The sequence below is a fragment of the Anser brachyrhynchus genome (genome assembly GCF_964034855.1).
Source record: "Anser brachyrhynchus genome assembly, chromosome: 16".
Lineage (NCBI taxonomy): Eukaryota > Metazoa > Chordata > Aves > Anseriformes > Anatidae > Anser > Anser brachyrhynchus.
Window position 1 is genome coordinate 14,893,795 of NC_137734.1, and position 26,871 is coordinate 14,920,665.

General features: G+C 44.4%; 1 protein-coding gene across 1 annotated transcript; it reads right to left on the reverse strand.

Moving 5' to 3' along the window:
- Positions 1-59: 59 nt before the first annotated feature.
- FAM83C (family with sequence similarity 83 member C) lies at positions 60-25,400 on the reverse strand. The gene is made up of 4 exons (XM_080558812.1): positions 24,498-25,400; positions 15,493-15,660; positions 11,045-11,169; positions 60-1,454 (listed from the first exon to the last, which is right to left on the reverse strand). The coding sequence occupies exons 1-4, from the start codon at positions 25,086-25,088 to the stop codon at positions 536-538; spliced, it is 1,803 nt and encodes a 600-aa protein (XP_080414938.1). The 5' UTR covers positions 25,089-25,400; the 3' UTR covers positions 60-535.
- Between the last annotated feature and the right edge of the window lie 1,471 nt (positions 25,401-26,871).

Below are 26,871 nucleotides of genomic sequence, written 5' to 3' on the forward strand. Positions count from 1 at the left end.
CAAGAGGCCCTGGCCAAGCTCAGGATGCTCACCACCCTAGGAGGGACCCAACGCAGCTCTTTCCAGTAGAACAGTGCCTTTATTTTTAACATCACCCTGCATTTGACCATTTCATTTTCAGGAAATGGCTACAGGGAGAGGAATTGCTCAGTACAAAGAAAACCTGGGTTCACCCTGAAAACCTCAGTAGCCAAACAGTTTCCAGTTATAGCAGTGGTTTTCCTGTAAGTTTGGGGGGAAATAGTTCTTTTCCAAATGAGTAAAAAATATATAGAAGTGTGCGTTATGTTTATGTCATTTTCTCTCCTTTGCTATCAACTCGTAATTGAAAAATTGAATTGTACTTACTAATATCATCTTAATCAGTCATCTACATATATTAGAAATTGCAGCATAGCACAAACACCTTTTGATAGGAACAAGACTAATTTGCCACCTGTACTTTGATTTCAAGCCCCAGATACGTTGATTGGTAGGGAAAAGCAACCACTTGAAAATAAGACCAAAGGACACACCGAGGCCCGGGAGAACCAGGTCAGAGTTCAAAACGACTGTGTATGTGTTTAGATTTTAACTTGTTGTATTTGGTGATCAGATCCAGCTTACTGTGTCCAAGAGTCATTCTTTTCTCAGCCCCGTATGCGCTGCTCTTTTCCATCAACATGTCCTCAGTAAGTTTATCATAGGAAGGAACTGCAGGCTTTTTTGTGCGTTTGAGCTGGTTGTACGGTAATAACAGGTCCAATTTTCCTTGTCCAAGACCCTGTCTTTTTTCTGTCCCATAAAAGTTATCATTTTCTGCTGTTGGTTCCCTGGAGGTAGCAGCAGGCTCTTTCTGCTTTGTGCTTGTCACAGTGCAATTGGCACCCTCTGAAAGGAACTGTGGTGTCTGCTCCTGTGTCACTGGGGAGCAGTGACCGCTGTTTGCCTTGTCATCCCCTTGATAATTAGGTTTGTTGGAGCCGACGACAGGGGATGGCTCCAGCTGCAAAAATGTCCTTGCTGTCGTGAGATTTGATTTGTGATACAAGTTGGACTTATTTGAAGGACTGTTAGGTGAGTCTGGTGGTTCCCCTTGCTGCACAGGGCAAGTGGGCTTCAGAGATGTGTCTTCCTTCCCCATCTTATCACCAGAATCAGGGCTCAAATCATGCTTCTCCTGGTGAACACTGCAGCTGGGGTTTTTCATAAAGGGAGACATTTTTATGCTTCTGATGCTTACATTGGAGAGGCTGCTGGAGGCACTCAGGGTTTCAGCATCATTCTGGATGGGCTTCAAAAGGGATTCAGTACTTTTTGAGGTGTTCTGAGACAAGGGATCCGACACAGAGAAGCTGGTCACTGCTTTGGACTCTGCATACAAGTACCGAAATTCCTTGTCAAATTCTGCAACTATTTGACCACGGAAGTGGGTCACCAGGCTGGTGTGGACTTGGCTGCAAAGCCAGGTGAAACTGCAAAAAAGGAAGAAAAAAAAAAATCACGTGTAACTTTTGTTCACAGAGTACTGAGACACCTGGCATTACATGTGAGTGATTTATCACTACCCAATTTATGTTATTAAATTAACACTTCCTCTGAAGTATGTAAATTGATATTACTTGTAGTAATGGCTGTACTCATTACATATTTATTTTTTTTAATGGTCATTTAATTTTGGCTTGGTGATGTAATGAGCTGTATGAAAATATAAACAACAGACAAGAATTACACTATACGGTCAGTGTAGAAACCATTAATACAGTAACACCAGGTTTTCTTAGCCTTATGAGAAGTGCAGAACAGCAAATGGTTCCTGTGCTAAAAAGCACAGCACTGTGTTTCAGGCCTTTTCTTCTCCAGCTTCTTACTGCCACCACTCTCTGCCCACAGACAAGGAAGCATCGTTTCCAACTCCCATTTGAGTGTTGGAGAGTACTAGCCTAACATCTGTCGGCAGGTTTGTCAGTCTGCCCAGGGGCACTGCAGCATGCATGGGTTGTCTGAAGATGGAGAAGCTATGGGTCATTGCAAGTGCAAGTGGCTTCCATAGAATATTCTGAACTGGAAGGGACCCGCAAAGATCATTGAGTCCAACTTCTGGCTCCACACATGACCACCCAAAAATCAAACCACGTGTCTAAGAGCTTGTCCAAACACTTCTTGAACTCAGTATTGAAAGGCTCTTTCTGCCCAACTTGCGTGGCAGATCTCCTAGCACAGCATTTGGCCACTACAGGACACTGCAACATCACCTTTCATAGAGGACAAGGAGATTGTTTTGGGGGGATATCAAGGCATGCCTGGACTTCTCCTCTCATCCCTTGTATTGGCAGGTCCTTTGTTCTCCATAAGAGCTGCAGCATGGTGGACTCAAGGGAGCTACATAGACATGCAGTAGGGTGAGGTATGGAGATTTCAGGCACTATCTTGAGGAGCAGAAGAGGTATCTAGAGCTCCACATGGATACCACAGGACAGGAAGCACAATGATGTTTTCCATAAGTATTGCTGTGAGATTCCCCAGACTCTGTATGCACTATGTTTTGGGACCTCATCAATGTTTATGTCACAAGACGGGTATTTGGGAACTCAGAACAGGAAAAGCAGCTTTTGGCTTAGTCCTCAGCAGTACACAGTTGTTATGGTTCATAATGTTGTTTTGAAGAAAGTAGTATAGTTACATTCAGCACACACACTACCCAAAGAGTATGAAGGTTATTCAAAAATACTATACTGGAGGCTGAAAGCAAATGCATACACTACAGGAGGAGGGGAGGGGAGGGGAGGGGAGGGGAAAAAGAAAATATCTGGGATGGCTAAATAACAGAAGAGAAGCTATTAAAAGCAGAAAAGGCATCCTTCAAAAAGGTTGGGTCACACACTGCAAAAGCTGGAAGAAATAATACTCATCTCTCTGTGGGGCTAATGCATGGTCCACGTGCAATAGGCTTGTTCAGAGAATTCCTTTGGATTGGTGTTTAACCGTGAAGGAGCTTGGAATGGTCCCTGCCCTGAACACACCTTTATACAGAACATGAGAGGATCAGTCTCATATTGAAACCTTCGTAGAAGAGATTAGAAAATGTATCAACAAAACAGAGAGTAACAAATTGGCAGGACCACTTAACATTAGTTCAAGATTGTCAAAGGAATGCAAGGATGAAGTATTTTAACAACTTGGTGGTCAGGTGCTGGAACGGCCTGCCCAGGGAGGTGGTGGAGTCACTGTCCCTCGCGGTGTTCAAGAAGCACCCAGACAAGGTGCTACGAGATATGATTTAGTAGCTTAGTAGGTAGTATTGGTTATAGGAGGATGGTTGGACTAGATGATCTTGTCGGTCCTTTCCAATCTTGTGTTTCTATGATTCTATGAGCTAACTAGGATGTATAATCTCTCACTTGAAAGTGTCTTCTTTATCAGAAGAGTGGAAGGTTGCTAAGGAGATATAGTTTTTTTAATGTTCCAGACCATTAAGCCTTGTAACTGCACAGTACAAATTAGTAGAAACTCTTCTAAAGAATACAATTAATGGCCATATAGGTAAATATGATATAATAGGAAAGGTGGCTTTTGCAAAGGAAAGTCGTCTCTCACAAAGCTATACAAGTTCTTTAAAGAAATCTGAGAGCCCAGACAGTGGAGATTTCATGTATCTCATGTCTATATCCTCAAAGGAGTCTATCCTGGGGCACTGCCTGGCTCCCAGGGATGCTGGTGTTCCCATTTGCTTACAGCTATTACCCTTCTCCACAAGAGTGCTATGTCCACACCACACAGTGCTTAGATGTATCGCCAACCCAGGGCTGACACTGCAGCTTTTTGCACCCCTCTGTAGCATGATACAGACACTATTTGGAGTCAAGTACTCAGCAGTCTATCAGCTGCTGCCTATGTGCTCTGACCACAGGCCACGAGGATGGTTCAGCACAGCCACAGGATGCTCACACAAACATTTGTGCTCACTTGAACTCCTCAGAACCTCAAGTGTACTTATGGGCTGAGCACCCACTTCTCTGGAGGGGCAGGCTTGCATGTCTCTCAGCGTGAGCATCATCCCATGAATTTGGAGAGGACCCAGCCAGCTCTCTGGCTGGATAAATCCTGCCATCCCTGTTCATCTAGCCTGGAACTGCTGTTGTCAGCAGAGCTGGAAACAGAGCTGGACAAGAGGCCACGTCTGCCCACTTTGTTCTAGCTAGGAGGTTTCATGTCTCATAGTCTCACATGGTCCAGCAAGAATATCACAACAGATACCCATCAGGGACTCTGGCCTCACCTTAGCAACAGGCAAACAGCAGGTCTTGCTTAGGTTTTCCTTCCCTCCATGGACCCAGTGGCTTCCACCTTCTGCTTCTGTCTTCTCAAGCACCCTCTGGCCCAGGTTCTGCCTCCCTTGATACACCCAGCTTTCTGCTCTCGACCATATGAACTTGCCTTTCCCCCATAAAGAGAGCAACCTCAGATCCAGCGATGAGCTCCCCTGGCCTTATGACTGTCCCCACCACTGATGCCTCTTGTGGCTCTTCCCCCAGTCCAGCTGGGGTGCTGCAATTTCCCATGCTGTCCCAACGGGACCCTGCCCAGTCCACGTCACAACAGGACCTAGAAGGAGGCATCCAAGTACCCAAGACATGATGTAGCAGCTCTGGATTTGTGCTGAGCACAGCTCCCCTCCTAGCCATGATACAGGTTTCCATGGCAAGATGACATGGCCTTGTCAGCCATGGATGTGCCACCATTACAGCTTCCTCCCAGCCCTGTGCCAAAAAACATGTTCTTCGGGCTCTGGTGGGATGTGAGCTGAGCTCTAGTGTCTCCATATGAAATAGGAACACTGGGAATATGACAGCCATTGACAATACCTGGCCAGACACTGCCCTGCTACCCAAAGCCATCCTCCTAGAGACGACTGCATGCCAAGGACACATGGAGGAAATAGCTAGGGAATGATCATTCCTGGTCTCTTCTGGTATAAAAATGAGGCACTGAATGAAGTTAATGGGTTACAAGTTCAGTACAGACAAGAAGAGGCACTTCCCCATGCAACACAACACACAGGCAAGCTCAGGAGCTCTTCGCTGCAGGGCACTGTGGATGCTAAAAGTTCATGTGGGTTCAAAAACCATAGGATTGTCCTTCCGTTTTTTCCATAAGGGACTGTTGCATACAGAGATGCCATCTCCAGTTTCTTATCCCTCTGAGGCACAAATTGCAGGAGTCTGTGTAAGGCTCTCTGTAGGATAGGAGCTTCCCTTCCCTTCCCTTCCCTTCCCTTCCCTTCCCTTCCCTTCCCTTCCCTTCCCTTCCCTTCCCTTCCCTTCCCTTCCCTTCCCTTCCCTTCCCTTCCCTTCCCTTCCCTTCCCTTCCCTTCCCTTCCCTTCCCTTCCCTTCCCTTCCCTTCCCTTCCCTTCCCTTCCCTTCCCTTCCCTTCCCTTCCCTTCCCTTCCCTTCCCTTCCCTTCCCTTCCCTTCCCTTCCCTTCCCTTCCCTTCCCTTCCCTTCCCTTCCCTTCCCCCCGCAGCAGGAGCCCCTCGGCCGCCCGTGCAGCTCCGCCCTTGCCCAGGAGGTGGCGGTGCAGCACCAGCCCTCTGGAGGCCTGCGGCAACGCCGGCCTGGCCTGGGCCGAGCAGTGACGGGAGCACCCCGAGGTGCTGGGGACTGGGTCTCAGTGTGCCCCTCCGCAAAAGGGCTCAGATATTTTCATGGCTGCATGGTGCAGGTGGCTTGCAGTTCCTCACACTCAGCTTCTCTGCTTCAGCTGTCTCCAGCTGATGACATGCCAGTTTGCAGCAGATTTTTTTTTCCCTCAGTAATTTCTGTTACTCGTTTTTGTTGTTTTATTGCTTGACTCTGGCTGTCAAGGCATTCTGATCTGTCTGTGATCCAAAGCAAACCTCTGTGTATCACTTTACTCATTGTTAAATGTAGATATTACATAGAATGCAGTACTAGACTGTTAATTTCATGTTACATTTTCTAATATCTGAGACGATAATCTGATTTTATTGTAGTAAGCTCTTTAAGCTTGCTTCCAGTGCGTTTGTAGTAATTTCCATTCCTCTTTTTTCATCTTGTTTTTCATTACAAACAGTGCGATGCATTCAGTTAATTTGGGCATGCCATCTCAGTTATCACTTATTTCCTATTTATCCTTACAGCAGTATGCCTTGTCTCTTCCTTCTGGATTCAGTTTTTATTTATACACCTGAGAACTTCCTCCTCTTTGATTTGGTGTGCTCTGCAAAGTTTTATATAACTTATTGTCTGGCAGTGCTCACTTTATTGCTATACATTTCAGCCTGGGATTTCCTGGCTGATACAGTGGTCTTTCCTTTCCTTGTATGTTCACTTTCTGCTTCATTATAATTTCTTTCTTAAGGTAACTGTTCATTGGGTTAGATCTGGAAATCCCTCTTAGAAGCTCTTTTTCTTGCGTGGGGCATGGATACCTGAAAGTATGAGTGTTTTCTTCTGAAGAAACCCAAAGCTTTCTCCAGCTTCCCTCCCCTCCTCCCCCCAGCTTTACCTGTCCTTTGCCACTTTTGTACTTAGTTTCTGCCTTTGTGCTGAAGCCAGATGTAGAGTTTTTGTGACCATCTCTTAGCTTTCTCCCCTCATTCTTCAGTTTCATTTGTCATGTCAGCTTTAACACCAAATACTGAGTTCCTTTCAGTACAATGCAGCAAACAATGAGCTCCTTCCTCTCTGTGCCAGTGGCAGGACGTATATCTGTGCTTTGACTGCCTCCCTTTTTGAGCTGAGAAAACTTGCTCCGAGGCAACTCAAATGTACAAAAAATGCCCTTCAGGCTGGCAGTAACACACCTTTTTTCTGCTCCTAGCCTGGCAAACATTTAGTCAAGTTTTCCTATTCAAGATCCTGTTTAGCTCTAGTCCCATTTGCCCTTAGGTTCCTCTCTCATCTGCATTAGTAAATGTCTTCATACCCTTCACTCTGTTATTTTAATATACTCAGGGAAACACATTAATTCTTCTGGTGCTCAGAATAATACTAAGCAACTAGATTTTCTAAACTAAAGAAACAGATGTTGTGGAATACCTGAGCTGAAATGATGGCTAACATAGGAGGCACCTCAGACACTTACTGGGTAGAAGAAAAATCAGGAACAATTGCAAGGGCAGAAACTATACAGGAAGAATAAATAAGGGATATGTTGCTGGGACAATTGCACAACACATTAAAGAAAAATAAGTCAATGTAAATGATATATCATCAAATGAAATATATTCCTGTTGGATTAAAATTCCACTTCCAAATACGGAAACCATAATACTGGGACTTGCCTGTGAACTTTCTGAGGAGAGTGCTGATGGTAAATATAGCATGCTAAGGGGCTATGAAGGCAGAAAGCAGAGGAATAAAGAGACACTCAGTTATATCCATGTTGAATAGGGGCCATGACTAGGAGAGTTGCAGAAATGGCATTTTGCACACTATAAATGACGGCTTTGGGGAAGAAACTAACCAGAAAACCAAAAAAAAGGAGAAATAACATTACAGTTCAGAAAGTTCCTTTGGAAAGGCCAGTCGGCAAAAATAACGATGATGTACAAGTATCAAATATTCCTTCGGGAGCAAAATAATCCACAACAGTAACATTCAATTTATAAGAGAAAGTGAGGGATGCTATTAAAAAGAAATTTAAAAGAGTAACCGAAAAGGTTAAATGCTTGAGGCAGCACAAAGATTGTTTGAAGATGCTATATTAGAGGCTCAGAGCAAACATACCTAACAAAATAAAGACATTTAAAAACATCCCCAAAGTCACCATAGTTAAAAGGCACAGTAAAGGAAAATATTAAAATAAAGAGCCTTCAAAAAGTGGAAGTCAGCAATTTTCCAATTATTAACCAATGAATACCCTATAATTTAAAATTCAACATGGTAGCAGAGGAATGGAAATTAGTAAATGTGAACCTTTTAAAGAGCTCCTGGAAAATACCAACCAGCCACTCTTATTTCCATACTGAACAAACTGGTAGAAGCAAATAGAGAATAAAATGATTAGATGCATAAAGAACTTTACTCATAATGCTGAAGACTCAGCATATTTTTGTGGAAGGAAGCCATGCCTCAAAAGCCTGTTGCAGTTCTTTGAAGGAGGCAGCAAGCACACAGTTGCATACAATCTGCTTGATGTAAGATGCTTGGATTTACAAAGAGATTTTGACAGAGTCATTCACCAAGGACTCTTAGCTTAAGTGATGAGTATAAAAGAAAGTCTTCCCAAAGAGCAACAGTTGATTAAAGATGGGGAAAAAATGCTAGCAATAGTTTTAATTTACCCACTGGAATCCCACAGATTTTGTGCTGGGATATGTGCAGTTCAACACATTCAGAAAAGTTCTGAAAAATAGTGGAAAAAGTCATGTCAGGGCTCATACAAAACAAAATTGTCCTGAGTGGTCAAAGGAAAACTGGATAATAAGAAACGATGAGAGTATTTTATGGTACAGGGTGAATAAGTGACAAAATGATAGACAAAATCCAGCATCAATAAATGCAAACTGTTGTAAAAATCCTGATGATCTCTGAATATTTACGAGCTCTTAGATATTAACACTTAGGAAGGAGGTCAGAGTTCCCTTGAATAGTTCAAAACAAGAGTCATGTCAGTATTTAGCACTAGTCAAAAGAGCAAATGGCAGACTAGGAACTGCCAGAATGGAGAAAAAGGAAAAGACAGAAGTCACACCACTATGCTGAAGTATATAGTGAGTGGGGATATGTTGACCACTTCATGCAGTTCTAGTTAATTCATATCACAAGAGATAGACATTATGGCTAAAGGTCTGGAAGTTCTGCATGAGAAATGACTGAACAACTGAGGATACTTCAGTTGAGAAGAGCTTGTACTAGATTGGACTAGATGATCTTTCAAGGTCCCTTCCAATCCCTAATATTCTGTGATTCTGAGAAGAGATGATTCACATGAGGGATTATAATGGAGGAGGATAAAATCATGGAAGCAGTCAAGAAAATAAATAGGGAACCGTGATTTACTGTTCCCAGGTTATGGAAATTTGGGGGCATCAAATATAACTGTACAGCAGTAGGCTTAATGTAAATAAATTGGATCACTTCACACAAATCATAAATTAAACTGCATAACCCATTGCCAGAAGGTATCGTGGAAGCCAAAGACAGAACAACCAAGGTGGGAAAAATTCTCCTATGGGAAACCAAATGCGAAGAAACACACAACATACAACCCCAGAGGTCCTGAAACCTCTGATTCTTACACACAAGGCTGCTGAACTATGTAAGAACGCTCTCACCCACTTCTCTGTATCATCCCAAGATACAGGCATATATGGACCTTTGGCTTTACTCAGTAATTATACCCTTCTTTTCAATCTAGCTTTCCCAACTGCAGGGAGAGTAATCTAAATATCTGCTATACTACGTAGAGTACCAGGCTGCAGTATACCTGACTTTCTCCTGTGGAATTTTTTCTGTTCACTGTTAAACAAATTCCATAGAGAGAAACTGGTTCTTGTAGTCCAGAACATCGCATGGTTAGTGGGACAGCAGAGAACCAGATATAAGGCCCTATTCAACTGAATAATTATCTTCCAGAACTTGAGAAATTACAGCTACAGATATCTGGAGAGAGCAAGCATATCACAGACCCTAATCCCTGCTCCAAAACAGCAGAGGGAAGAACTGACGCAGAGAACTGAATCTGTGTTTCAAGCAGTAACCTGACTCAGGGCTATTCCTGACCCTCTGATCCGAACAGTGATGGTGATCAGACAATGATGTTAAGTGAGATTACAGAAACTGCAAAATTAGGAGAGGTAGTAATAGTGAGAGAATCCTTCATCCAGTCATATACAGAGAAGGTTAGTGCTTCACTGGAATGAGCAGTGGAGAAAAACTTATTGGAAGCAATAAATTATTACTTTCCAGAATTAACTAGTCTGAATTTTTTGACCCACAAGAAAAGGTGCTATTCAGGATGTGGTCTGGAATGATGCATGAGACTCAGTTCAAGAGGCAGCAGTGGAAGAGCCATTTTGTAATAATGCTCACAACACAATTTTAACCCTGTAGTGGGAGAGAGCATCTAAATAAATGTGGCACGTGGATATTCAATGTCAGGAAAGGTAACTATTTAAACTGTCCAATGTGCAATAGCAGCAAAAAAAATCAATGAATGCTAGTCACTGTCAGCAAGGCTACAAAGCATCATTTTGACAGTCTGTAACACCTTGGTGCCCTGCCTTGGGGGCTGCGTGCAGTTGAGGTCTCTCCATCTCAAGAAGGACATAGTGATGTTTGAGAGGGTGTGGAGAAAGACTACTAAAATTACCAAGAGATTGTGCATCTGCCTTAAAAGGAGAGACTGAAAAGGCCAAGGTCTTCAATTTGGACAGGAGAAGGGGTGGGGAAGGGGCTAAGATGAAGGCTTGGAAAGCTGTGAACACAGTGACTTCGCTGAAGGTAGGACAGCAATTTTATCAATGTACAGCACTAGAACTAGGGGTACTCATGAAATTAGTAAGAGATTGGTTTAAAATAGACAATGAGTTTCGGCACATTCATGTACAGTAGGTCCAAAACAGATACAGAAGGGAAGAAGTAGAGAAGTACTCTCTTAACATCCCTTATTGTCTGTGCTGTGGGAGGACAAGGGGGATGCACCACAGATAGCAGTTTGGGTTGCTCTCCCTAAAAAGCATCTGCTACTGCTGGGGACAAAATCTAGCCTAGGTGGAGCATCATCTGACCTGGTAGGGCATTTTTTACATTTTCAAGAAATTAAGTGATACTCGTAGACAGATGTGTCCAGGAAGCGTCAGTGTTGGCAGACAGGCAGTTAATGCTATCTGAATGTCGAACAGCAAAGTAAAGGCAAGAGGATGGGGTGGAAGGTAAACCACTAAAATCAAAACGGCTGTTTATAAGGGTGAGATGAAGAGGAACAGCAGTGCATCTTTATCGTGCAGAAAATAAAATCGGAGTTACTCAGTATTTTGGAAATGCGTGTTTTTGCAGTGTCACCAATCTTTGTATTGGTAGTCACTGTTTTTTCTCACCTGTATGTACCAGCTAGAACTTGGTCGCAATCTATCAGGATAAACTTCTCCAGAACCTGGCCTGCAAATTTCTTGCCTGCTTTGCTGTAATATGTGTCTCCACTCAGACATCTTATGCGCATGTTCTGAAACCAAAGAAAGTAGAGATGGTAAGGGGACGTGTGTTGAACAAAACTGAAATATTTCCCTATGCATCAATGACTAGACTGTCTCAAGCAGAAGCTCTGGTCCTAGAGGTAGAATGCAGCAAGGCATAACACTATTTTCTGACTTCTACATATTAAGTATTTTGGAATAATGCCTGTTTATATAAAATAAAAATTCCGGCAAATATTAAAAAAGCTGCACTTAGGTACAAATGCTGTTTCAAAAAAAAAAAAAAAAAGAATTCTATGATCCTACAGACCTACAGATCATTTCTGAAGTATGTAAGACTATACAGTTTCTTCCAGGTTATTGCTAATATTTTTAATCAAATTAAATATGCTCTTCTGTTTTTATACAGTGACAGACTTCTTAAAGCCAAAGTACTGCTCAATATAAAAGACTTACAGAACAGTACACCTACGTTTTAAGAATGACCTTTTACCAGTATTTTTTCAAATAGTATTCTTTCTGCTGCTGTACTCAGGTGAAACCAACCTGATCCTCACCTCTTTTAAAGACTGCAAAGAACTTCTCTGATCCAACTTCAGCCTGTAGAACCGATTGCCCAGTTCAAAATAGGAAACAAGGCTCCTGGTGTCCAACAGGAGCCTCTTTCATAAGGTGAAATTTTTGCCCATAATAAAAGTAATTTGCACCTCAGCTGGGGCAAGCAGAAGAGGAGAACAGTCACTGGAAACAGTTACTGGGCTGGTCTATATAATGCAGTGCCAACAAAACATCTCGAGTGTAAAGAAAGATCCCCAAGACTGCACCTACAGGGGCCTGCCAGATCATCCCTTCTGCCCTTCCATGCCAGCTCATGGCCACCTGTAGTGGCCTTGGCACACCAGGAGCTGTCACAAACTGTCCCCACCTGCATTTGAACAGGTGGATTCCTTCATGGGCAGCTCATCCCTGCTTGGCATCAGTATCCCAAAAGGTGAAGACCCATGGCAGCAGAGGTAGGTATGGGTGTCACAAGCTGATGGGGCTCTTTTGCCCCTCCACAGAGGTGGGTACCTTCCTCCACCATGCTGTGGATTTCAGTCTGGCCAAACACAGCAGTTTTTAACAGCCACTGCCAGACTGAAACAAAGGACACAAATAGTTTCCATTTGCCTGCAGACGTTCTTCACAGATCACAGACCCATGTCCTTTCTCTGTTGCTCCCCAGGAGCTGCTCATGAAAACGGCTGTGCTCCCTTCTCCTCCCCCTCTTCCCTAGTAGGATGACCATGAATGGGCTCATGGGGTTGCCTCTACACAGCCAGGGACTGGCTTGCCCAGCTTCTGGCCTCACGTGTAGCTCACGGCACAGAAGTTGTGCCTCAGGGATGAGGAGCTGGAGGCAACCACCCTGCGGGAGGCCCAGCTCAGCTCTGCTCCTGCCAGCCTTCCTCTTCCATCAGAGCCCCTGGAGGCAGGAGGTTAGCTTCACAGAAACATCTTCTGGGGAGCTCAGTGCAGCAGGTCAGGAAAGGCTCGACTCACACATCATGCTGAGGAAGTCTCACCGCCCATGCAATGTCCACCATTGCCTTCAGGGCTCCTCTAGGCAGGTGTCCATCTAACCCAACACTATCTCTTGCTGTAGGCCATGGCAACTCTGGCAATCATTTATGACACTGCCCCCTAATATTGCTGAAGCCTCTGTTTTCTGCTAAGGGAAATTCTTGAGCCTCTTGTGGCTTGTCTCAGTGGGCACCCCACCTGGCCCTGTTCTCTTCTCCACACATTTGTCGAGTCTTCTCTTGAGCTCATTGAAAATTTTAGCAGGGACAGAGCTGAAGTTTCACAGTCTTTGCACTTTGCACTTGGCTCTCATTCGTTACCTTCTTGCAACCCAGAACATGTTCTGATTTGTCACCCATTAGAAGGGATGAAATCTTTCCCCATGAGGACAGTTAGACATTAGAACAAGTTAACTGGGCAGGTTGTGCTGTCTCCATGCCTGGAAATTTTCAAGACCAGACCAGATAAGGCCCTGAGCAACTCAATCTGACCTCCCAGGTGACCCTGCTTTGAGCAGGAGGTTGGACTTAATGACTTCCTGAGGTTTCTTCCAACATGAATTATTCTATGATACTATGAAATGCCACCACAAATTGCTGAAATAGAGGAAGATACACTGGATGCTTGAGGAGGTGTTCACCTAATCCTGTTGCCATTCAACATCCTGTTGCCATTCAACACAGGTATTTTTTTCTTCCAATGCTGAGGTTCTAGTAATAATAATTCTCAATGGGAAGAGCCTACTCTCCCCCTGTGGAAGTTAAAACCACTCCAAGTAAGGGTTATCCTGTAGATTTATTTCCATAGCATATCTTTACTCCTTCTCTCCTTTCCAAGGCTGGGTGAGTTTCTGATACCTGGCTCATTTTTTCCATCCTCTTCTTCCTCATGACAATCCAGGCCCTGAATTGCCCAGGCACGATGAGAATCCTGCAGTCTTGCAGGAAAGCCAGAACAATGTGTCTCACTCAGCTTAGTAGTTTTAGGTTTAATAGAAGGTCATTTGAAAAAAAAAAATATCCAAAAATCTTCTGCTGTGACCACTGGCAATTCTTGATGAACTACTGCAGGATTTGTTGACGCTCAGCAGTAAGATTTGACACAATTAAGCTCACAGAATGTTCTAAGAAGTAAGAAGCTACAGGAGAAATTGTCCCATAATCCTCATTAAACTCCATATCGTCACCAGTTTTTTACAAATGGAGATTTACCATCATATCCGGTCTCAACTCAGAACCAGGAATAAAATATGTACATTCATTCCATTTAGATGTGAATATCAATCATGTATGTTAATGTACTGCTTAAGATGCAGAAGCCTAAGAGGGACTTGACATAGAAACCTGCAGATGAGTCACTGAATGGGTGAGGCAAGTGTTAATTAGCCATTAAAGCACAAGACGTGACATCAGGTCTAACAAAGAGACGTAGACATCTCCGTGGTTGTAAACCAATGTTAATATTAAAAACAATGGCCATACTTTTGGATAAGAAGCAAACAAAATAAATTTTGGAGAGGTGGAGTTTACCTGGATCCACTAGGTGACTTCAGTGATGCTGTTGAAATGTTTATGAAACCAAACATGCTCCAGCATGAAGCAGTTTTCTCTAACACTTGCCATCTCAACAGGCAGGATGAAATGGGGTTGGCTTGTGATTAGCAAGAAAGGACAGTGCATCACCAACATGAGGAGGAAAGGATGCATGTCTAAGTTAATCTTTGTGTAGACAGGTTAAACATTATAAGAAATTAAGACATTTGCAACTGTATCTATTTTGAATGCTGTAAAACGTTATTTTTGCATTTTCCCTAGATGAGGGGAAAATCTATGAAATGGATGGCTGGAGGTCTATCAGCCCCATCATTCTAGGGAAGGCACCCAATGCAGAGCATAGCCCCTAGGTGTTGGCCTTGCAGAACTAACAAATGATATCAAAAATCATCCTCCATTGGTAGGTGTTAACCAGAAAAGTTATATGGGGGACAGCATGCCACTGGGGTAAATTTCTGAGTCTGGGAGTTCCTAAGAGAGCTTGTCACACTGCCACATTAATTTTTAGTGTTTGCCTGCTCGGGGTACTTCACAGCATTGAAGATGGACACCACAATGAGTGGGGAATCAGGCTCGTCACAAATCCCTCATGAACCCAGGTGCCAAACTGAATCACAAGCATAAAAGTAAATCCTGATATGACATTTTTAACATCTGGTTTTATACTGAGTCAGTGCCATAGGGCTAGGAGAAAATTATATATTCCGCGTCAAGACATCCCAAGGGACTTGCTATTTTCCTTCCCCACGCAGCTGAAGTGCAACATACTACAGCAGCTCTGGCCAGAACCTAAAGCTGAGCTGAGGGGTCTGAACTGAGAGAAATTTAAATCTTGCAACTCAGTGTCCTGGGGAAGGAACTAAGAGGGCATAAGGAGAGGAGGTGATAGAGGTCCATGTGAGCAGAATTTTTCTGGTCTACCTCTCTCATCCTACATGCACCAGTGCAGCAAAGCTTCCAGTAATGCGTTGCATCTTACTGGCCTTGACTTCACACCTCTTGTGTGTAAATCTGAAATGAGGACCACAAGTCATCAAGACATGGGACTAGAAGGGCTTTTCCACTCTAACCCCTGTGTTTCCATAAATATCTCAATTTACCAGACTGCAGTCCCTTAGCCTGGGGTAGTGGGAAAACAGGTCCTAGAGTCCAGTCAGAGAGAACAGAACAAAGAGTTCATGTTTTTATCAATTCCAAGACTCAGTTGTTACATTCAGAGTGTGATTAAAAACTTACTGGGAAGCTGTCCTGAGTAAGAGCCATTTTATTGCACATTTCCACAAAATGCTTCAAGTACTCTTCATCCAGGATCAGGTAAACGGGGACATGCCGTCTGCTTGAGGCCTCCAGCAGGTCACACAGTATTTCCATGTCTGTAAACAGATCCATCACAATTGCTATCACCTAGCCAGGAGAAGGGGGGGGGGGGGGGGGGGGTAAGAGAGAGAGGAGGAGAAAAAAAAAAAAAGAAGACAAGTGTTGAAACTTCATGCCCAAGTGAATTGTACTTCAAACCATGAATTAAGTACTCAAACTTCCAGACTTACAGAGTATCAATGGCCACATGAGTGGAGATAGCTTCTGGACCTTTGTGTTTAATAGTCCTTACCCCACCATGGCAGATAAAATCACTCTTAATGACTATGAAGACATTCCCTGTCCTGCTACCTCCTGCCTCATCCATATGTCATTCACAGAAAGAAATAGCTGAAAGGGTAATGTATGTGCACAAACTATCAATGTCATTGGTGCAACAATTATGTGTTGCCTTAAGCAAATGCGTCAGAAACATAGCATACAAACAGGAAGAACTAAGACTGACCAAAATCATGATTCAGTTCAAAGAGTGATTCCATAGATGACTAGCATATTAATCTCAAGAAGTATCATTTCTTCATGAAGTACACGCTGACAGGTAAGGGAGAAGGTATGTTGCTCAAGTATGTATATGTCCTTGTTTAAAGATCACATCCTATGGGCAACTAGACAGAATCATAGAATAATGTGTAGGAAGAATCCTTCCCCTTCCCTGCTGGTGGCAGTCCTGCTAACACAGCCCAGGATGCAGTCAGCTTTCTTTGGCACAAGGCACATTGGTGACCTCTTCCCAGGACCCCAGGGCTTTCTTCCAGAAAGCTGCTTTCTAGGCTGTTGTCCCCAGTGCGTCCTGCTGTATGTAGTTATTCCCTCTTACATGCAGGACTGGGCATTTGTCTTTCTTTTCTGCAGTTTCCATCAGCCAAATTCTCTAGACTGCTAACATCCCTCTGAACAGAAACCCCACCTTCCAGCACATTAACTGCTCTTAATTTGGTATTGCTTGCAAGCCTCCTCAGGTTGCACTCTATCCCATCATTCAGATCGTTAATAAAGAGGTTAAGCAGCACTGGCTCCAGTATTGGCCCCCCCCCCCCCCCCCCCGGGCCATTAGCATTGGACCACCTGAGTGCAGTGATAAAGCCATTTTTTTTCACCTATCTTGTGGTCCAACTATCGAAACCGTGTCTCACCAGTTTGGCTATAAGTAGACTATGGGACACCACGTTAAAGCCTTTGCTAAAGTTAAGGTACTCAGTGTCCACTGCTCCTCCCTCATCTACACGGCCTATCATTGAGTCACAGAAGGGAATCAGGTTGGACAGGCACACTATGGCTTTCATATTCATATTTTATTCTTCATTTACCTGGATTTACCTTCCAGGAGGACTTGCTCCACACTTTTTTCCTAGGGAGTAGGGTGAGGCTAACAGACCTGTAATTCCCTGGACTTTCCTTCTTGCACTTTTTGAAGATGGATGTGATGTTTGCCCTTTTCCAGTCATGAAAAACTACTCCCAAATGCAATGACATTTCAAAGATGTTCAGAGAGTGGCCTTAATTATGACATCAACAGGCTGAAAGAATCTGTCTCATAAATAATGTGGAAAAGAACATACACATCATTATACCAGGGATTGCCCTCACTGGGTCAGAAAGATCAAGTGGATAGTCTTTTTACAGGCAATTGGCAGTTGCCCAGATCTCAGGCTTTTGTGACAAAGATAAATCATTAACTGCCCAGTCATTTTTTGGCAAAGAAACATAGCAGGGCAGATATTGTCTATGAAGCCCTTGGAATGCACTACTGATGTGTTTTCATAGAAAATGAAAAATTTCTATTTCAACACATAGAAAACTGACCAATTGGAGAGCTCTTCTGAATTTGACCTGCCTATAAGCAGATTTTAAAGCGTGTTAGTAAGAGTGACCATAAAGAGACAGTTGAGAATACTAAGGGTAGAAAGAAGGTATAACACTAAAATTAAACAAAAAAAAAACAAAACAGATTTTTAAAAAAGATTTGTAAGGGAGGGGGTTTTAAAATGGAAAAAAAAAAAGAAAAAAAAAGAGAGAGAATAAAGAATACAATGACAACCCATCCCATGGATGAATGCATTCTTGAAAAAAATAGAAGGAAACCACAGAAAATAGAAGGTACGTCTTTACAAGAACCTAGTACAAGTGAGTTGTCCCAGAACTAGAAAATTCATATTACAGTATGACCTGCAACAAGGACAATGGATCAAGGGAAATCAACCATAAGTAGACTAAAATGTAATTGGAGAAGCTGTTCCACTCTTCCTCAGAATTACATTGCCTGCAGACAACATCAAGTAGGCTATTATTTGGATCAGGAAGGGACTGCTGGGATCCATCCATTGGCCATCACTATAGGGTGACATCTTGGAGATAAAAGGAACCATCAGGATAGCACTTGCTGAGCTGAATGATTAGCGCCAGGCCTGATGCACTTCACCCAAGAGTGCTTGCAGAGCTATCTCATGACCTAGACCAGTAACAGTTAACACTGAGAACTCAGGGAAGTTGACATCACACTGAAGAAAGTAAAGTAGTGAAACATATACAGACAGGCCAGCTTCATTTCAAAAGCTGAAAAAATACTGGAATTAGTGATCAATAACTTTAGTTTTGGTCCTTACCATACCTTAGCACTAAATAAGATAACTGTTACTTGTAAGTTGCATGCTTAAGTAGAATTTTGAGTTTCTCCACCTACTAGAGAATCACAGAATGGCTGAGGTTGGAAGGGACCTCTGAAGATCATCTATTCCAACCACCCTGCCAGTCAGGATCACCCAGAGCACATTGCACAGGATGGCATCCAGGCGGGGTTTGAGTATCTCCAGAGAAGGAGACTCCACAACCTCTCTGGGCAACCTGTCCCAGTGCTCTCTCACCCTCCCAGTAAAGAAGTGCCTCCTCATATTGAGCCAGAACCTCCTGTGCTTTGGTTTGTGCCCGTTGCCTCTTGATCTGTCGCTGGGCACAACTGAAAAGAGACTGGCTCCATCCTCTCGACACCCTCCCCTCAGATATTTATATGCATTAGTGAGGTCTCCCCTCAGTCTTCTCTTTTCCAAACTAAATAGGCCCGGTTTTCTCAGCCTGTCCTTGCACAACAGGTGCTCCAGTCCTCTGATTATAAGGATGCCCGAATATAGACACCCCAAAAGCTCTGAGTTTTGGAGAGACTCTCCAATGGCCTTCTTTTCCCTGCTACTCAATGTTTGTGCCCTGCACTACACTTAGCACACAAAATCCACAACATAGCATGTTCCTGATGCTAATCATGCACCCTGGGAGAGTGGGAAGCTTGTTTCCAAACACTTCTTCTGCCTCTGTTAGAGCATGGCCATGAATACTATTCTCTATAGCCCAAACCACCCTATGGAGCAGACCATGTAGGCTGAGCTTCCCTCTGCTGCTTCTGCTCAGCTGCTCCTCTTTATTTAAAGAGTTAAACGCAGAGGACAGCAGTGAGGCTGACTTTCATGTGTGCAGTGGTTCAAACTTTAAAATAGGAGCAGGCTGAATCACTTTCACAGGTTAGACACAGAAAAGAGTTGAGGAGCTCTATTGCTACCCTTGGATGTGAGGACATGCCCATGTCTCTGCTTCATAGACTCATAGAATGGTCAAGGTTGGAAGGAACCTCTGAAGATTGTCTAGTCCAACCCCCTACCCAAGCAGGGTCAAGTAAAGATGGTTGTCCAAGACTGTATCCAGCTGGGTTTTGAATTTTGAGTTTCTTGTACTGTGAAGCCCAGAACAGGCAAACTGTCCCAGATTGCCTGCTGCCCAGTAGCTCTCCTGTGTGTTTTCATGAACAAACGGCCTCTTTCCAAGCCCACACTCATGGTCCAGGTGCTGATAGGAAGCAGCTGCCATAGACAGAACAGGGTCTCACTGGCCTCCCCATGCCCTCATGCCCAGTATTTAGTTTGTCAGGCTGGTTCCTCTCAGCCCTGCTGTGTCCTTACAAGCCATTGGAGAGACCGTCTGCACCAGGACTGCAGCAGAGGTGGGCAGCAATGCCAAAAGGTTGCTGTCTGAGTTCTTGGGGATTTAGCCCTTTTGTGGATGGACAAGGTTTCTGGCTCTATCTGAATTGTCCCCAAAGACCATCTTGGTGACATACCTCACAATGACGTTGGTCCTCTCTGTCTTGCAGGAGACCTCAGGCCCAGCCCACCACAGAACAATTTGGGGGAGCACCTTCCTGGAGGGTGTGATCCCAGGCATCCACGTGGGACACGAGACAGCTGTCAGAAAGTGACAAGTGCTTTCAACAAGCTCCTCAACACGCACTAAAAACCATTCCTACTGCCCAGGCCAAAATCATGTCTCCTCCACCCTCTCGCCCTGGCAGTTATGGGCTTCAGAGCCTGACTCCAAAAGGTACTTTTCATGGCCTTTGTTGCTATTGTCTTCTTAGAAGCCTTATAATGCTCTGGCAATCTATTCTCCCTTCCTGAAATCCCATCATCCAGCAGAGTCAGTCCTGGGAGCACCCTGAATTTAGCAAGAAGCATTTTCAACTTTCCAAATCAAAACTACTGCTGGGTTGTCAGCATTAGGTACTGCTGAGACCTACACAAAAGAGCAGGACTTCACCCTGTTTTTCCACAGTAGCCTTCAGCCAAAGACCAAGGGTTACAAGACCAGGCAATTTAGCCAAATGACTTTGATAGGCCACTCATTCTTTAATGAGGAAGAACCAGGAAAAAAAAATCTATAGCCCAAACCTTGTGTAGAGCCCCAGGCAAGTCCCTCTCAGCCACACTTGCATCTTGATAGCCCGGCTCATCTCAGGCATAGTTCCTGGGGCAGGCTTCTCTCTGGAGACAATCTAAACATGCCTTGAAAAGTCAATATGATGGAGTCAAGAGAGACTGATGCTCCTTTGGCTCCAGACCCTCCAAGCTCAGAGGCACCACATGCACCTGAAGGGCACAGAAGGCCACACCAGTTTGCATTTCTCTACCAGTGCTCACAGGCTTTGGCAGAGCTTGGGGTTGTTGCCTGCCCCAAACCAGCACAGCCAGTCTGTAGTACTCATTGTAAGAGGGATATAGCTGAGCAGGTGCTATTACAGCTTTGTATGGCAGCATGGGGACACCGTGGCACCCAGTGCTCTGGGCTGGGGCGCAGCCAGCTGCCAAGCAGATCTGCATCTCCTGGCAGCGTTGTGGCAGGGCTCTGGTGTAGTTGTGGGAGCAGGCACCCCAGGCAGTGGGACATCAGCTTGTGCAAGCTGGGTGGAGCCCCATGTGATAGTCAGACTCATGTTTTCTGACGTGGGGCTTCACTTGGCATCAGGAGGTAGAATGGGCGCTGGCCCTGTTCATGGCCTCCTCCCACGCAGTCCCTTCACTGGAGGGATTTGGGTAGAGTTGTTCCTGGTGGTGCTGGTGTGCCCCCACAGCCAATGTCAGGGGAGAAATCTGGCAGCCCCTCACGCACTGTGCATTGCACTGGGGAGAGAGGGGAGGTTGTGCCCTACTACAGCCTCATGCAGTGGAGGAGAAGGTACCTGTGGAGGGGCTGCTTGTAGCAAGTGTGGGTGCCACAGGACAACTGTAAGGGCCACTCAGATTGACGTATCCTCCTGATAAACAAAACAGGCAGCTTTAATAATAACATCAGCTAAAACCCAAAGACAATATGTCTTGGGGGGTGAAGACACTGGAAGTCTTCCCCTTGAAACATCCCAAGAACGTATTGTCACAAAAGTGAGGTCTAAACCCTCAAAGATAATTTCCAGCAGCTCTCTGCAGCAGTGGAAGTTAGGTACCTAAATACCATCTCCAGTTCACGCTCCTGACAACTCATATCTCAAGTTTAAAAGCATTTAAGCCACTCTGGGCTTACAGTGGACCCTGCATGTCCAGGGCCCAGCCCCTTGGCCTCAGTGGTTGGAGCTACGAAGCTGGGGCTGGCTCAGAACCTCCCTGTTCCTCATCAAAACACCACAAAGACACAGCTGTACTACAAGCTCTAGAAAATTCACACCTTGCCATTGTAGGGTTAAAGCAAGATGTTTCTGGATCTGCTTCTGGAAACTCACAATTCAACAATTACTGCAGTCATCACTTCGGGAATTACAGCACTTAACAGCACCCCACTGGGGTTGCCATCTGTCTGGTTTCTAACCAGCACAGCTGGTTTTACTGGTATTTGCCAATAGCAGTGTGGTTTTGGTTATTACTATAGTGTTGCCATTTGCAGCAATACATTGCTTCTCTGGGGGACCATCAAGGACCCTTCTACCATCACTTGCAAATGCAAACACACAGCCAGTGTCAGAGTTGTACAAGAGGGGCAACAGAAGTATGGACCCTACCCCTATAGTTGGATAGCTTGGAGCTCATCCAACTAAAGTATAATTATAATAGTATTATCAAGTGAAGGCTAAGGTGTGGCTGCACTGCATCTTCTTATGTCTGCAAAGGGAAAAGCTCAAATCTGAAAATACATCTTCAAAGACAGCTGGTTAAATACAGTAAAGTAGAAAAACAAACCACACCAGGAAAAGGTACCAATAAAACAAATGCCCATTTTGATAATTTGTCAGTACAAATATGCAGTTGCAAAATATCTCAGCTGATGTTGTTCACTATGACTGTACAGGAGAAAACAGCAAATAACATTTCAACACATGCTTTCCGGTCTACAGGACCCATGAAAAGCATTCAGAGATCTCAGCATCTTTCCTACATCTCACCGGCACTGTTCCCCTCTTTCATGCTATCTGTAAGCACATAGGAGAACAAACACTCTGAAGGAGGAATATGAGGAGCATTTAAGTCTAGTGGAGAAAATATTTGCTAACTACTGCAAAATAGGAAGCTGTTCTCTGTGCAGTTGCTACTGGCATTTCAGGCAAAAGATGTTTCTTACCTTTGGTTGCTCTTTTGATATTAAAAAACATACAAGTAACATCATTTTGGATGTTTTGAAGGGCAAAATGACTGGTTTGAAGAGCAAAATGACTCAGTAACTACTTAAAGATGTGTAACTGGGGTTGTGGATGAGCTGGAACTGCTGTCAATCACAGAGTTAATCATGGGAAGCACTGGCCAGAGCTGCTAACACAGAAGCCAGTAAAACACCATTAGGGAACCAATAAGATGATTGAAAACTCATTATCACATTTCACACAAAAGTCAAAAACACTATGTGAAAATCCCCAGTTTGAAAATAAAGGGCTGAATATCATCAGTGCTTTTTCAAGCCAAGCAAAAATAAAAAGCTCAAAAAGTACTTAGAGCACAATAAAGCACCTGATATCCAAGCAGCCTCTCTGCAGCAACAAGGAAGTTCCTCTGAACCGAAAAAGCAGCAGGAATATTTTTCACGTGGTTTAAAGGATCAAAATATCAGAGATCCGGGACATGCTAAGAAACAAGGGGACATTTCTCGGTAGTCATTTACTTTGTGCATTCTGCCATGACTGTCTTAATCCCCACTGCTGAAAAAGTGTGACAGGATTTATCAGATCATTCAAAATGTTATAAGCTGGCTGTCTGCAAGGACAAACAAAGCTTTTTGTTCGTTACTTCCTGGAAAAAACTTCCCATATTTGCCTACAAGGCCCAATAGAAATTCAGGTATTAAGCAACAGCTGCTTACAACTGAGCTTACAACTGAGCCAAAATGGCCTACTATTGGATAAAAATTGAAGATGTTCATTTTCCTCATGTCATGCCTGAATTTCAATTATATGTGGTTGTTCAACAATGTTACAAAGCTACACAGCAATTTGAGCTGCTGCATGGCCCCAGTTTCATCTGCTGAGGACAACATAACTATGTTTGCTCAGTTCTATGGATGGTGGTATAAGACAACACTTTCCTTCAGTCTGCCTGGAAATAACTCGTGTTGACAAAGCTAAAGTCCAGGCCTACCAATTCTTTAGTTCCTACTTTATGTACTAGGCAGTGATGGATTTAAGGAGTGACTATCAAGAGCGATAAGAGAAACTACCTACGAGCTGACCGATTAAAACTGAACTTTGCACTGAAAGTTAACTCAATATCCCTTCACTATTAGAGCGAAATTGCATGAAAAAAAAAATGATGTGGAAAAATTGAAAAGAACCACGAAGAGGACAAAGCTAATAAAAGCTGAAAATGTGTCTGAGTTGCTGGTTTAGTACACAGTATAATGGCAAAGTAAAAAGAAGCAACAAGTGAGAAGCATACGTCAGCATATCCACGCCAGGATTATGCTTCATACACCAGTATGGTAGTTGTCCCGTCATGATTACATCCACGGGCTGGCAATCACCACTCAGCAGGAGCTGTGTGATGGGGCAAAGCGGGCTGATCTTACTCATTCTCAGAGAGACACAGACATCAAGTCTAGAAGACATGACGATGTATTCTAAACTATTTCAAACCACAGGCAGGGATTTTCAGTCCCACAAGTTTACTCAGGTCCTATGTTCTCCCACAGCAACTCACCAGTGCCATCGTCTTGCTCTGCCTGACATGATATCCAAGGGTCAAGGCCAGCCCTGGCCATGCGGACTCCCTGGTGCAGGGCAGAAGGGCCAGCGGGTGCACGACTGCTGCTTGAGGACAGCTAAGCTTTAACACTGTACGCCCTGCCACTTGCTCCAGGCTTTGGTACCGCGCTCTGCATACCCACAAATACAGACGTAGAATGCCTTAAAGCATATTGCCTGGATGACACGAAATCTGAGGTGGAAAGAAATTACAGGAAAGGAAAGGAGTAGAACAGTTACAGATGTGCTAGAGAAAGAGCAACCACATCATGCCAGACATCTAGACAGCAGCACCAGCTTGGAGCATGTGCTGTACAGCTGTAGGACCAGCCACCAGGACTTGGGGGCTGGAGCAGAAGACCCCGCTGGGGGGACACAGCTCTATACATACCGTCCGTGCCCGGCTGATCAGAGACCGGAACAAATCCTTAATGCTGTTAGCTTTGTTTCTTTGGAAAATCACAGTGGCTTGAGTCTGGCCAGACACTGTGAGGAGTGGGATTCCTGGCCACCCCAGCTCCAGCTCAGGAGGGTGCACATCAGACATGAGTGGGAAGTAGGTGCCAGACGTTAGTTCGGAGCAGAGGGAGGACCTGTCTCCAGTATCTGCATCACCAGGGTCACCCTCTTTGTCTTTCATTGCATTGAGTTCTGGATAGCTTAGGTTTCTCTGGTGGCTCATATATTCCATGTCCAGGGTGGAAAGAAAAGGCAGCTCCCGTTCCTCGGCGATGGCACTCAGGTAGCCGCGTTCCCCCTGCTCAAGAAAGGCATCAACGGCAAGCCTGGCTGTTTCACTGTGCTGGAGCACCAGGGGGGTGGGCTCCCTCCACCACGGCTTCTTCAGCTGCTCCAGGCGGTTCCTTAGTGGCCCAGACACCCCTTGCTCCAGGCGGTTCCTTAGTGGCCCAGACACCCCTTGCTGGCTCCCATAGTTACGGTGGAACTGGGGTCTCACCTCTACTGCCAGGTAGTTGAACATGACCAGAGCTATTGATGCTAAGAAGAGCCTCTCCAGCCGTGTTAGTCCTCTGGCTGATTCCAGGTATTTTCTGTCCCTTTCCTGCACTCCTGAGTTCCTCCCAACAGGTTCCTTCAGGACTCAGCATGAGCTCCACTCCTCTGGTTGGAAGTTAATCACGAGGTACAGCCTCCCACCCTAGGGGAGGAGCAGGCTCTCAGCTCCCTCTCGCAGCTCCGCCAGCTGCACACCTGATAACTGGGACTTAGAGTATCCCTTTTGCAAGGGGAGGAAGATCATCTCTTCAAGCTGCTCCTTCCCTTTTCCTGTAACTGATTCATGCACTGCCCTCCCTTTCTCTCCTGACAGGTCCCCACCCTTGGCCAAGCATGCTCTAACCTGTTTTGTCTCTCATTGTGCTCTCAGTAGAAATGCAGATGTTGAAACTTGTTCCTGCTTGAATTTTGTTCCAAATCAAACATGCTTCTCAGTGGCAGTTATAATGAAATACGTATATCCCAAGTGGGTAATGAGACTTGGCCAAGAAACTAATTCATCCTTGAAACATAGCTCCTGTTTAGCATTTCCTGGGAGCCTGGGCTCTGCTACACTGGCACCCAGCAGGGAATCCAAACCACCATCTTTTTGTTATCACAAGGCCATGGTATTTGTCTGAAACACAGCAGGAATCTTAGCACAGTTCACGTCATTAGATACCACAAGAGCAATAGCTCATATGGTCTTTTAGCATCTCCCTGTAAATTCCTCAACGAAGGGACAGTGCAAACCAAGTCTGAGTCTGGTGCAGTGTGAACAAAGATATTGTCCACATGCCGTGTAGTTGGGGAGTAGTCAATTCCAGTTTTCCCAGAAGTACCATTAAGTTATTTTTGGAAAAAAACAATACAAACATTAATATGGGATTTAAAACACTGTGTTAGAAACGCACCCAGACCACCAGAAAAATCGTCCACAGGAGGAGCACAGAAGTCCCCAGACTACAGGCCAGACCTCCCCCACCCCACTCATCCCACTTACCCTGGAGCTACTGAACTCCACAGAGGCTAACCAGAGAATGATATTAAAGCACAGCATGAAGAACTGGCTGCATAGCTGATCTAATCAGCTTGCCTTTTATCTACAAGTCACAAAAACCCTGCAGATTAAATTTATCCAGGCTAAATTAAGTCATCAAAACGCTAAATGTCCACTCTCAAATAATCAGCAGGCTATAGTCAATGGAGATAGACAGCCGTGCCTAAGTGTGAACCAGCACATTAAGACACTGGGTTCTAAGTCATCTGGGATGAATCACGTCCCAAAGGACTATCACTCCCTATCGACTGCAGCTAGAGTGGGATGACTAGTTTGGATGAGCTGTCTGGTCCTTACACTGCTGAAATCAGAACAAACTCCTACTGGGACTGCGCAAACTGCAACAACAGAAGCAAAGACACATTTGATTAGAAAATTTGAGTTGCCTGTCAGAGCTGTGCTGCAATGTAGCCAGCAGCAAGCAGGTGCAGAGTTTGCTGCTGCGGATAATAGATCTAGGACAAAATTGTAACAAAGCTGCTGGAAGGAAGTTTTATAAGTGTGAATAAGTGTTAGAGCAGCTTAAAGAATGACATTAACTTAAAATGGTGAGGTGAACAGTCAAATTAAATGTAAGGAAATTTAGGGGGAAAAGGAAGGAAGTAAAGAAGGAAGGAAGGAAGGAAAACATTTGATGGTTCTTTTTCTCAAGGTGCTCTGTCAGGGTGATAACGTTGCCCTAGTGATAACATAAAAAAGGGCAAAATCA

What these genes read in the sequence shown, in the direction of transcription:
- FAM83C (XM_080558812.1), bottom strand. Translation starts at nt 25,088, where the DNA reads ATGTTCAACTACCTGGCAGTAGAGGTGAGACCCCAGTTCCACCGTAAC. An exon ending in TTACTCAGGACAGCTTCCCA is followed by an intron (nt 11,170 to 15,492) that starts GTAAGTTTTTAA and finishes CTTTGGTTTCAG; the next exon opens with AACATGCGCATAAGATGTCT. An exon ending in GTTCTAGCTGGTACATACAG is followed by an intron (nt 1,455 to 11,044) that starts GTGAGAAAAAAC and finishes CCTTTTTTGCAG; the next exon opens with TTTCACCTGGCTTTGCAGCC.